Source organism: Rhopilema esculentum, chromosome 5, assembly GCF_057945365.1.
Source record: "Rhopilema esculentum isolate cy_ngs chromosome 5, ASM5794536v1, whole genome shotgun sequence".
In the NCBI taxonomy this organism is placed as follows: domain Eukaryota; kingdom Metazoa; phylum Cnidaria; class Scyphozoa; order Rhizostomeae; family Rhizostomatidae; genus Rhopilema; species Rhopilema esculentum.
The window spans coordinates 6,063,258-6,076,507 of NC_142819.1; the positions used below are offsets into that span (position 1 = coordinate 6,063,258).

Consider the following 13,250-nt stretch of genomic DNA (forward strand, 5'->3'; position numbering starts at 1 on the left):
TCGAAATGCCAGCAGCACGTAACGGCAAAGCGTAAAAGAACACCAAAATGAACATTTTTGACACATTATGGTACGAGAGTTAAAGGCCCTGTTTGGCTCTACTAAGTGATGTCTTTATGAGTAGATTCGAGCGGACATCTTCATGAGTGGATTCGAGCGGACATCTTCATGAGTAGATTCGAGCGGACATCTTCATGAGTAGATTCGAGCGGACATCTTCATGAGTGGATTCGAGCGGACATCTTCATGAGTAGATTCGAGCGGACATCTTCATGAGTAGATTCGAGCGGACATCTTCATGAGTGGATTCGAGCGGACATCTTCATGAGTAGATTCGAGCGGACATCTTCATGAGTAGATTCGAGCGGACATCTTCATGAGTAGATTCGAGCGGACATCTTCATGAGTAGATTCGAGCGGACATCTTCATGAGTAGATTCGAGCGGACATCTTCATGAGTGGATTCGAGCGGACATCTTCATGAGTGGATTCGAGCGGACATCTTCATGAGTAGATTCGAGCGGACATCGTCATGAGTGGATTCGAGCGGACATCTTCATGAGTAGATTCGAGCGGACATCTTCATGAGTGTATTCGAGCGGACATCTTCATGAGTGGATTCGAGCGGACATCTTCATGAGTAGATTCGAGCGGACATCTTCATGAGTAGATTCGAGCGGACATCTTCATGAGTGGATTCGAGCGGACATCTTCATGAGTAGATTCGAGCGGACATCTTCATGAGTAGATTCGAGCGGACATCTTCATGAGTAGATTCGAGCGGACATCTTCATGAGTGGATTCGAGCGGACATCTTCATGAGTGGATTCGAGCGGACATCTTCATGAGTAGATTCGAGCGGACATCTTCATGAGTAGATTCGAGCGGACATCTTCATGAGTGGATTCGAGCGGACATCTTCATGAGTAGATTCGAGCGGACATCTTCATGAGTGGATTCGAGCGGACATCTTCATGAGTGGATTCGAGCGGACATCTTCATGAGTGGATTCGAGCGGACATCTTCATGAGTAGATTCGAGCGGACATCTTCATGAGTAGATTCGAGCGGACATCTTCATGAGTAGATTCGAGCGGACATCTTCATGAGTAGATTCGAGCGGACATCTTCATGAGTAGATTCGAGCGGACATCTTCATGAGTGGATTCGAGCGGACATCTTCATGAGTAGATTCGAGCGGACATCTTCATGAGTAGATTCGAGCGGACATCTTCATGAGTGGATTCGAGCGGACATCTTCATGAGTAGATTCGAGCGGACATCTTCATGAGTAGATTCGAGCGGACATCTTCATGAGTAGATTCGAGCGGACATCTTCATGAGTAGATTCGAGCGGACATCTTCATGAGTGGATTCGAGCGGACATCTTCATGAGTAGATTCGAGCGGACATCTTCATGAGTAGATTCGAGCGGACATCTTCATGAGTGGATTCGAGCGGACATCTTCATGAGTGGATTCGAGCGGACATCTTCATGAGTAGATTCGAGCGGACATCTACGAGTTTGTTCTATTAAATGTAGAAATACTCTACTACTTCCTATTAAACTTTATGTTGCTTTCTACTACAGCTATGGTGTGGTGTGTAAAAGACCCCCAACCCCCATCCCTTAATAGCACAGAGAGTTAAAATAAAAAGACATATGACAGTCACACCGCCAATACCATTTCTCTAATCCTGCTTGTATCAACAGAAAAGTTTAAAATGTGAAAATATTCAATGATAAACATCGTGACTATTTAAGATTCAAACAACTTTTGTTAGCTAGATAGCTGTGGTAAAGTAAGTCATGAGCGAAAGCGGGCTTTCTTCCAGGAAGCAATATTAAGAGTTATAGTGCGTTTCAAGAAGCAAGAAAGACAGTGTGTAGATAAAATTACTTAGATGATGAATTAGTCACAACCTTTAGTTCGAGAAAGTCGCCCAGTGTTAATTTTTGCTACAGCAATAAAATTTCGGTAGGTAAAGTTTTGTGGCGGGCGTTTCATTTGTGAAAATATTAATGGAATATTAACAATTTGGACACCTGCTTAGAATCTTTTTAATGAGAAATAGCGCTGGGTTTACTTATAATGACGCATTTATTGATATTTAATTAGACATTGGATGAATAGGCGCTTACATTAAGAATCATAGCCACATCTTTATAGCATGAATAATTTAAAAAATTGCGCACTCGTTCCCTCCGGTTCGGAAATTATCTAAGCTTCCTCTTTGGAACATAATAGAGAAATCACGATAGAGAAATATTTTAGCTACCTCTTATCTAAGGCAGGGAATAACAGTCAACTCAACTCTCTTAATTTCGTACTAGAAAGGGGCCGGTAAATTTGTACGACAGAGAGAAAATTCGAGACTTTTAGAAAAACAGAATTCTTCTCAAAAATAAAGAAAAACAGATCAGAAATACGAGAAAAGTGCCAACTGTTTTTAAGAGCTAGTTTTATTGAGAAAACCTTCCCCAATATGAGCATTTTTCATGATGCCTTCCCCAAACTGCATTTAAGGGCAATATTCTTCAAATCGTGAAGTTCTGATCGCTGAGGTCTACATCATAGTCTCACAGCTGTACAGAACAGTTTTAAAAAGACTCTTAATTACTCACTCCGACCCACTGTATATCCTTTTTCTCTCAAAACAATTCTAATGCATTGTCATCAAACTGAGTATTGAAATTAATTTAAAACAAACAAAAAATTCACACGCATTTTAAAAAGGGGGCCCGCGAAAGTGCTAGATGAGAAATCTGACGCCAGTGCGACAATGAGAAAAGGCTTTCATTTTCTACGAAAATGGAAGGAAAAAAAAATGACATTCTATTACGTGTAGGGGAAATGACCGAGCAAAACAGAGGCGAATAAATAATTTTCCTAGCTGGGAGGAGGTTAAGTCAGTTGGAGTGTGTTCTTCAATTTGTTATGTGAATGCTTGGGTGTAGGATTGAAGAATCCCTCATGAATACAACGAATATGAAGACGAAAACGAAGAGGACAGAAAACGACGACAAGATGATAAAAGACGGGGATGACGTCAATGGCCGATTTGTGATTGAAAAGCAAAGACAATAAAATTATGATAAATATAAGCCATAAAGGCTAGAAGGATAAATGCGATAAAATAGCAAATGTGCACAAAACTCTAAGGAAAAGTGATCAACTGCCAAACTTAAGATTACATAAACCTAGCCAATAAACAGAATTCAAATGCATTTCTAAAATCATACAAAATGCAAAGGACACTTGTTGATGTCAACCGTAAAATCTAACGAAAAATGTTTTATATTAACAGCATATCTTGTACCGAAAGCAATTTTACATAAAATTTACTTCAAACGCTACATAAAAATTCTCTTTCTACACAAAAATTACAATATTTCAAAAAATCTATAATGCGTTGTGTCCAAACCCTGAACTAAATGATTGTGTTACATAAAAGAAGTACAAATCATTTACATGACTGGCAAAGCTCTTTTAGTCCACATTCTATTTACATGTATTTGGAGCTCGATATCTATTCAAAACAACTTTTTTTGAAAATTCACAAACAATTAGAACTCTAGAACTGGCCATTGGAATAGACAAAATAGTTCGAGGTTCTGTTTATAGGCAAAGCAAGCGATGTGAAAGAAGCGCCAAATTATTTGTCTCTGTTTCTTCCTAAACAAGACACATGAACATAGCATCAATGCTAATTAACGCACTGCAAAATTAATGTGCAATATTTCAAATTACCCGCACTGCCTTGCAATAGGAGATACAATACGGGAGGTACGGTACTTGTTGACTGGAAATAAAAGCAAATCGCCACTCATTGCAAGGACGCTGTCTAGCAAACCTTGATTTGATTATGTGTGATTTAATGAGGGAAACTAGCCACTTGCTAAACAGCATAGTTATTGTCTAGGAACGAAAAGGTGCAATTGAGTAAGCAGGTTGGTCTTGCACTGTTATCGGTCTTGCACCAGCCAAAGAAAAATGACCCGCGAATTCTCTAATGATGAATATAGCGATCTAGTACTTCACAATTAAAACACTGGTGTTTGTTGATAAAACGCTTGTTTTGATAATGTTCTTGATGCCATTTATCCCTCAAATATTTCGATGCTCGACCTAATCAATAGTGGCAGAATCAATTTTCTATGATTCAAATGGTCATACATTGGGAAGATACGGGGCATGTAAAGTTTCTGAATTTACTATATTGGTAGGACCCAAGTAATGAAATTAACCAACATTCAGAAGAAGGGTGAATAATAAATAATTTAGGTATTTGCAACAGTGAGCTGGTTTAGGCCAAAGTCTATGTTTAGGCTTACAAAATGCAGCTACGTCTAATATAGGACTAAAGTATATATTACTTCAAAGATTAACCAGACTCCTCTTCTCGAGACTCCTCTGTCGAATAAAATTCCTCTTCTCGAGAAAAAAACGACAAAAATAATACTGAAGCATACTAGAGACAAACTAAATCCAGGATTTGCAGACAATACCATCATATCCTACCAACTCTTTGGAATGATGTAAAAGGAACAGAATGAAAAGATGGCATCTGCTTTTAACTGTACAATAAACTGCAGTGAACATACAAAAACTGCAATAAACTTCAGTCAGGTATTGAAAATAGCAATATAAAGCAGTCAACTACAAAAAACTGCAACAAGCAGTATAAAATAGTGGCAAACTGCCAATAACTGCACAAAACTCAGTCAACTGCTATAAACTGTCATCAAGACTCTAAACTGGTGTAAATTTTGGTAAACTACAAACAACCGTTGTAAGTAATCGTCAATATAAGGAAATTGCGACAAACCAAGTTGTGATTCACCGCTATAAAATTTAATGAATTATTATAAACAGCACTTTTTTCAGAACGGATTCCAACTAGGAGCAGCGGATTTTTCCCCGATACACGCCAGTCACAGTTGTTCATCCTGATAATCTTTTGCGTCAATGATTGTAACTTTAAAACGATGGTTTTTCTTCCTGGTCTTTAGTCGTGATAAGCTTGGACTTCTGGGCGGCTTTTGTTCTAAAGTCTCGTGTGAATGCCTTGGATCAACATTCAGTCTCGTATTCGTGAAGGAGGATGCTCGATCTGTTCTAACTTTGTTGCTATCGTGTAGCATTTTAATTACCAAATCAAGCTTCCTGTCAATGCTTTCAACCTTGAAGGGAAAGCAAACATTCATCAAATTTGCGCACTTATCTTCAGAATTAATAGGGAGAATTAACTTACTTGAATAGGTAAAAAGGGAGAAACAAAATTAACACCATTATATTTTTGCCAAAGCAGTATACATATGTAATGAAACACTGTTATTGACAGGCCAATTATGATAAACTTGCAACCAACTCTTAACAGTGGTGCCCTGCGTGAGTAGATTGTGGACAGTGAATTCTTTCATTTATGTGACCTAAGGAGCTTTCTGTGAAGCCAATTACTCGCCAAGGAAACAAATACCTACTCTTCTTTCCAGCGTACTGAGCCGGCCAAGAACATTCATTTTTGTAGAATCCTTCCCTTCATCACCTGAAAAAAATTCTGAGATTAGTATTGTTGTGAAACCGCTTTTCATAAAAAATGAGTACTGTGGAAAGGCCCTTTTCTATCGCAATCAAACTGAACAATTTCTAAGCTTCCTTCTACGCAGGTAGCAAGCATAATTGAGCCGTTCAGGGCCCTTTAGAAAGTTTCTTTGATGTTTAGGGCTTTGCCAACCAATCGCAAAATAGCAACAGTAGTGCATTGTAAAATACAATTGTGTCTATGCAGTTGTAAGTATCGTAGAAATCATGACTTGGAATCTATTGAAATCGGGACAAAAAAACCTAATCTGTAAACAAGGTACTTTCACAATTGAACCTGGATTAAGGACGCCCATTGGCCAAGTCAAAGCCAATCAAATTCGATCATATTCTCTACTGGTCAATCGGGATTATTACCAGAGTATAAAACCAGTAACCTTCAGTTTATAATATAGCATCTGTATTATCGTAAAGTTGGGAAGAAAATTGTTATTAACCACGCAAACAAAATGTTGACACTTCAGAGAAATACAAAACTTTGTGTTAAGACCTATCATTGCATCTCAAATCCTTCCAGAAAGTTAATAAAAGACTTAAAATAAAAAACAATTTATTGAATGGCTAATATTAATGTTTACCGCAAAACAAATTAATGAATGGCAAATCAAAGCGGTTTTGCTAAAAGCAGCAAAAAACCTCAACTGCGTTCAATCTCCTTATACACAATGGCGATTCATTGTTGCCACGGATGCAAAAACACTGAAATAAGCAAACACATATCTGGCTAGCAACCATCATCACGCGACAAGAACACATCCAAAATTCAAGCAGTGTCAGCATACGACATACGAGGTTGCGGAGAATATCACGCCCACAATAAGACCATGGTGGACAATACATTATGTTGACCACAATTGCCAGTGACGTAGCATCTCGGTATTCAAGTTGTTCAGTGAATATCCTAAGCTTTTTAGAGAAAAATAAAAAACCTATATAAAATTGTTAGTTCTTGATTGTTTTGTGATCATTAATCATGATCGATTTTGTTTGCTATCGTCACAAAATAGGACTGGACATACTTCAGTGTCATAAATTTTGGAATATGGTTATTGCTTGAGACAAGTGACATAGCGTCCGTGTATTCAAGTTGTTCAGTGCAAAACAAACATCTCATGATTTTCAGAGAAAAATAAACATCCTATATTAAGTTGTTAGAACATGACTATGCTTTGTGATCTATGCAAAAGGTTTCAAAACTCCAATCCTGCCTTGTTTTCTGTGCCTTTAGGGTAAAGTTTCCTAAGCTTCGGGTTATTGTTGTAGAGAACAAAACTTATCTAGGCTCCACCAAATATGCTGAAACGTGTTGAGCTCAGCAGAACGGCGATTGCCGACGTTAGATGCAATGATCTTCTTTCGAGGAACTGCACAGAAGTAATCCTAAGGCTGTCTATTTACTAGCTTGTTCTTAAGTAATGCTAAGTGAAAAGGTGAGCTGCTCAACAGCCAAACAAAATTGGTGCCACAAATAAAAAATAACAGAAGACATAATAAACTGTATATGTCCAGTGCTTCACCTCAACTAAAAATAACATAAAAATATTCTGATTATCATTGAAATCAAAAACAATTCAGGGATCTGCTTCTTCATAATCGTTTTTCAGGTCTATTATATGCAAGCTTGTCAGAAAAAAACAACTAGAGCTTATAAACATTAGGCAGTTGTATATTCTTTACATTGGATAGTTGACTGGGTCAACGCAGGTGAATCTTACTTTTCGAAATCGTCTAAAACATGTGTCCTGCACTTCAGTCTACCCGTAACTCCAGCAACAATTGTTTGCCTTGTGCTACAAAACCATGCGTAATTTGTATAAAGCGAGCGATCGCGGAGAATTGAATAGGAAAACAAGTTTTCCTGTTGATCGATCATCTGGCTTTGCAGCTCAAAATGCTCGCAACAGCGCACGTGGACGCATGGTTGAATGGACAAATCTGATAACGTTACATTACCCAGTGTACGGAAGTTTGCCTTAAATATTGAAAAGACACATAACCCGAGTCTTACATATCGTCCAGACTTCCTAGTTTTAAGCTCCATAACCTGAGAACGTTCATCAAAAGATGATTGAAATTTCCAGAGGCACTTTTCCGCTTCCGGACACACTACAGCATGCAGCAAACATATATCCCTGTTTTAGGCCAAAACAGCAAAGGCTTGTCCGCTTCGCCCAGAAGGTTATAAAACTGGCTAGATTTTAAACACTGAAGGCTGGGAAAACTTTTATACGTCCAGGTTTTTACACTGGAATAAGATATAAGAAAAAACAGGTTTTGGAAAAAGTTTTATTTAAATACAGTGCTGTTTTGACTAGGGAATTTTCAAGCGGTCTGGCAGCATATCCTAGCAAAGGTTCACAAGAAATACCCCCCCCCCCTCCCCACGATTAAAATAACGAATGGTTTCGCTGTAATGACTAATTTTTTGTTCCTATCAACCTGCCTCGTAGGACATCACAATTCACAGATTATATTTATTTTGCAATGAAGTAAGTTTAAAGATAAATAAAAGAGATCTTGAAATCTATGCTCTTTACACACAGCAACGAGTAACAATGCTCCTATTCTAAAGAGGGAAAAAAGTTGGAAGATACACGTCATAACTTTAATATTGGTTTGATTGCAGTGGATAAAAAAGCTCACGTGTGGAACTTTTTCAACACTTAATGACACCAATGCTGCGAGGATGGCTCAGTGGCTGGAGGCACTGATTACGGATCAAAGAGTCTATGGTTTGAGCCCCTGACAGGACCAACCTTTCACCTAAAGTGAGGAGAGTCACCAGCTCTCTGTATTTGCTGGCGTAGGAATCACGAGTTGTGGTCACATTGTGACGAAGGACCAAGGCATTGCTTGGTGAGCACAGCTTCTTAGTATCCTTAAATTTACCTTCGGATGCTTGGTAGCAAATACAAAAAAACATGTAAAAAAGATTCATTTACAAGGCAATCTAGGCTTGTACACGTTACAAACATTTCAAGGCAACTGTTGAATTTTGGCAAAAAGGGATGTTTAATGCAAAAATAACGAATTCGACCAAAACCTACCGTTTAGGCCAAGGGCAACTTCTATCCTAAGAAAATACAAGAAAAAGTGTGTAACTGCATTGAAGTTCAAACAACTACAAAACCATTTCTAGCTGGCTTAAAAAGTATGTTGCTTCAACAAATTTTTACTTGATTTTGATATAATAAAAGCAGCTAAATGTGTTGCAAAATGGCCTAGATACTGTCATAGAAAGTCCAGAAAATTACGACTATGTAAGTCCGTTAACAAGTTACTTATGCTTTGGCTTGATCCATGAATTTTGGAACAAAATAACAGGGACAGGGCCTGTTTTCTTGTAATCTTTCTCTCACGTTGTACAACAATGAAAAATATCTCTCCTGCCCCGCACACACGTTCACCTGCTGTTGGAGGAGAACTTTTTCTAGTGACGTCACTTCAATGCTTTTCTCTCAGCAAAACCTTCTTTACGATATTCAGGGAAAGAACGTAAGAGGCAAATGATAAACAGTCCAATCTGATAGCGCTTTAGCTTGTTGCTAGCACCTTTTGTGTCATGTCATCTTTTCCGTAACAAGAAGGAAATATGTAAATAGGCAAACACGCAAATAAAACATGAATAAATAATGCTTACCTTGATTGAAGCTTTTTGATATAGCTAAACATCTCCATTTGTCCAGCTGTGTACTGCTCGATAACGTCTTTTACGTCATACGGCCTTCGCGCCTCCTGCGTGAAAACATACGTCGTTGTCAGTTGAATACCTTATATCGTTGAAAAGAAGCCCCAAGTTTACTGCATCTACCTGGCCATTTTTAAACAAAGATTGCAGAAAATACTTAAGGACAGAAAGGATAAGCAAAAAAATTTAAAAAGAGGCGTTGATCATGATCGCTCGCTTAGACGAGCATAGAAGTTTACTGCCTTTAGTACCGCGTGAGTTGATACAGCTAAGTTCCGAGCCCTGTTTTTAATCATGACGGCAACTTCAGCATTTTTAATGAGCAAAACAGGAGGAGTCTCGATGAACTAGCAGGAAGTAAAATTGTATTTGCCAGGAGCAAATATATCACAGGGAAACAAACCGATAATACTTTGGTTAAAAGCTACCATTTTAATAAACGTTGCTATGATTCTCCCCGGTAGTTTTCCGACTCAAAGGCAGGGTCTTTTACGTGCATTGCAAACCTAAGTGTCCTTGTTTAATGTGATTCATGCTACAAGCAAGACACTCGGTGAACTATGACATTGATATGAGATATCTTCGTTGGGTGCCATGTAGTCTAGCAGTGTATTGAAAGGCAACCGAAATATCAAAGAAAACTGGTGAAACAAGCGAATAGAGAAAATTGATGCATCCTTTTATTCAACATTTTGCAACGCTTCCTCTGTCTGTATGAAAACAGGCAAAGCAAATCTAAGTCTACCCTCTCTCTCCATATATCACTGTTGCTTCCAAAATTTCAAGCCCCCCCCCCCCCCTCCCTGTACAACGTTGATCTAATTTCTCCATATCTTCGTACGGCTTTCAGTGACAAAATCTTTATCTCTAGCATCATCACGGATAAATTGAACATTAATGTAACGGGGGCATGGAGGAAGGGGGGTTCAAAAAAGCTTTGTCTTTGCGCAAGTGTTCCAGCAATGTCACCAATTATATGTCATTCTTTGATGCTTGTATCGACAGCACGATGTGCCTGCAAACCATGCCCGATATTAGTAAATTAATATGGCCTAGAATAACATGAATCTATCAAAATTCATTTTACCCTTCAGTCAGTCCTTTTATGTCTAGAAGAAGGCGTTATTCTTTAGATAAAACCCAAATAGTTTTCAAACGAAATCGTACACTGGTTGTGACAGAGTACTTTGGAAAAATGTCTATGTTTGTATTGATTGCAGATTGGCAGAGTGCGAAATGTCAGCGTGTTGAAAGCGTGAAGAGGCACTATCATTCCCGTGTAAAAAGCTAACCTCGTTAGCTGCTGCTGGAAGAAGGTTCAGGTAAATACTTAAACCAAGATATAGCTACTTACTGCAGCATGCAAGTCTGGCGTCTCACCTTAAATTTCTTTATAGAAAGAATGAATTGAACTTCAGCGATGAATCTAATTGCAACTCTTTCCGTTGATGTCAGTCTAAAAGACGGAACAAATACCCATGAAAATAACTACATGGCCATAATAAGATTGCTAACATACTTCATACTTTATAATCACACTTACAAAGATACATTGACATAAGGCATGTAAAATACGTCTTTGGTCGTAAATATTTACATTGAAATCAATGATAGAACATACAAAGAAATCTCGACATTATCACAGCGATTGTATTGAACACTGAAATGTGAAGAGCGAGACGCGTTACATAAAAGTGGCAAGACGGCCATTACTGTTTGACGGATCGGGGCCTGCTTTTGTAGAGTCCAGACCCCTAAGCAGTCAAAAACGAGTAAATTAGGCCTGAACACAAACATTTTTCAGTTCTGCCAGTACTTTGATAAAGTTTCATTCAAGCAATTTTCGGAAACGTGATTAAAAATAACAACGAAATATCGAGAAACTGACTGGTTCGTTTTTTTCAAATTCACCGCTCAAAGAGATGGTTTTCTAATTCTTACATAACAGTGATGCAATAAAAAAGTTTTATGTTGGAATAATGTCGGAATAATGAATACTGGAATTATTGTTTTGTTTCTAGATATCCTTATTTGATCCAAGTCAACTCTTTTTCTTGTTATTGGTCAATCTATCTTTCCTTTGGTGGTCGCTCTCACATAAAAGGCCGCCAATAAACACAAGCAAACATTCGCATGGGAAAAAATACACCAATTATAAGCGGGTCGTTAAAAGTAAAGGTTCTTACGAATATTGAGTTATATGTTTCATGGCAACCAAGTTAGCCAACTAAAAATTGCCGTGATAGGACAGTAATATTTTTCCTTCTCGGTTAACAATAATTGCATTAAACAAAAAAACAATTGAGGGAGAAAGAGGTTGTTTTGCTGTTGAGGTTGGAAAGGGGCACATGAATCCAACAAATAAGTTAAAGGGCCACCTTTAAACGAAAGTATTTTCAATATTATTTGAACTTAAACGTGTAACATTTCGACGAGTCCTTGCTCGAATAAGGACTTGTTTAAATGAGGTGAGATACCCAACTCTGGTAGCATGATTCACAACTCGGCTCATATTTGGAGCCTGCAACCTGGCCTGTTTCGCTGAATTGTATTTATGCCAGTGAGCTCTATTCCTTCTAGCTGAGTCACCCCATTCCACATATGAACACATCCCAAGCTTCACATACAAATCACTTTGTGGCCTTGATCCAACCTACACAACAAGGCACACGCAAAAACTTTCTAATATTTCTTTTAAGTCGTTTTTACAGTAAACCAATATTGTTCCGATGGAGAGAGACGGATAGCTGAATTTGGCCTTAAAAACTGACGTTGCTATTCTATCACTTTTGGCACTAACCCTTTTTTCTTGCAACTTCCTAGCTTTAGCGTTGCCTGATTGTGCAAAGCGGACGAATGGCTGGGATAAGGCTCAATGCAATGTTTAAGATAGGAAAGGCGTACTATGATTGAAATTTGATTATTTACAAACGTACAATAACAAGCTCAACAACAGTTTTTCTATTCTTAACATATTTATCTTTGATTAAAAGTCCTCCGCAATCAAATATCCATATTAGCATTCACTTTTGGAAGAAAGAAAACAAAACTTTATTGAAAAATGTTCGCTTATCCCGACAAAAATGCTCTTCTTAACAACCCACACATTTCCGCAAATAAACGAAACTATATTCCGAGAGTTACAGGACTTCCCCTCTTCATTAAAACGATATGAAATCTCTGTGGTAAAATGAAAATCTGGAAATGGACGGCTTTGGGCTAAATATTAGTACTCGTTAAATTTAATTTATTTTAGAATTCTAGCTTATTACACTGGATTCCTGTCGTCGTATTGCTTTGTTCCTGACTCTCTTTCGTATTTCTAATCATTGCAAGATTCACAGAATTGTCCGATTATCAGATTGAATCATTGATGGCGATCCCTCGTATCCCCTCCACACAATGTATGTTACAAACTATATTTTAAGAAAAGAAAAATTGGTCGGTAAAGCAACTATGCCCACAGGGGGCGAGTGAGGCACTGGGGCTTGCGATTACAGCAGCACTACAAATTAACAAACTGATTGGATGTGCTTGCAACTCCAGTACACGTTAATGCAAGCGTCACAACCTATTTTCATCGTAATTGCTAGGAAATTTTCATCGTAATTGCTTTTAGAGAAAATATTGTCTTTATCCCTAATAAAAAATCTTTTCCTGCTGCAGCCCTGTGCCATTAATGTCTCTACCTAAATTTATCTAATTTTCTTTTCTCGCATCTTTCTCTTTAATTCCTTTGTCGTTTCAGCTCATCTACACTTTCCTCTTTTCTTATTTGTTTTCTCTTCTCTTCTATCCGTTTTCTTTCCTCCTTTATTGCCTCCTTCGTTTTCTCCTCCCTTTCTTTCTCCTTGCATTCTTTCTTCCTATCCATCAACATGCGTATGTCACTCATGGTATAGCAATTAGAAGAGGGTTGCATACTTGGGCCAAGCTGCTCCACTCGCAACACAAATG

General features: G+C 38.1%; 1 protein-coding gene across 1 annotated transcript in view; it reads right to left on the reverse strand.

The window, feature by feature from the left end:
* Positions 1-3,147: 3,147 nt before the first annotated feature.
* The window catches only part of LOC135690136 (potassium voltage-gated channel subfamily KQT member 1), a 29,402-nt gene continuing 19,299 nt past the window's right edge, over positions 3,148-13,250 (reverse strand). Inside the window, exons 11-15 of the mRNA XM_065207612.2 lie at positions 10,674-10,749; positions 9,246-9,340; positions 8,653-8,678; positions 5,485-5,549; positions 3,148-5,184 (exon numbers count right to left, since the gene is read on the reverse strand). Of these exons, the coding sequence (XP_065063684.1) occupies positions 4,936-5,184; positions 5,485-5,549; positions 8,653-8,678; positions 9,246-9,340; positions 10,674-10,749 (511 nt within the window). The 3' untranslated portion in view covers positions 3,148-4,935. The remainder of the gene's footprint in view (positions 5,185-5,484; positions 5,550-8,652; positions 8,679-9,245; positions 9,341-10,673; positions 10,750-13,250) is intronic.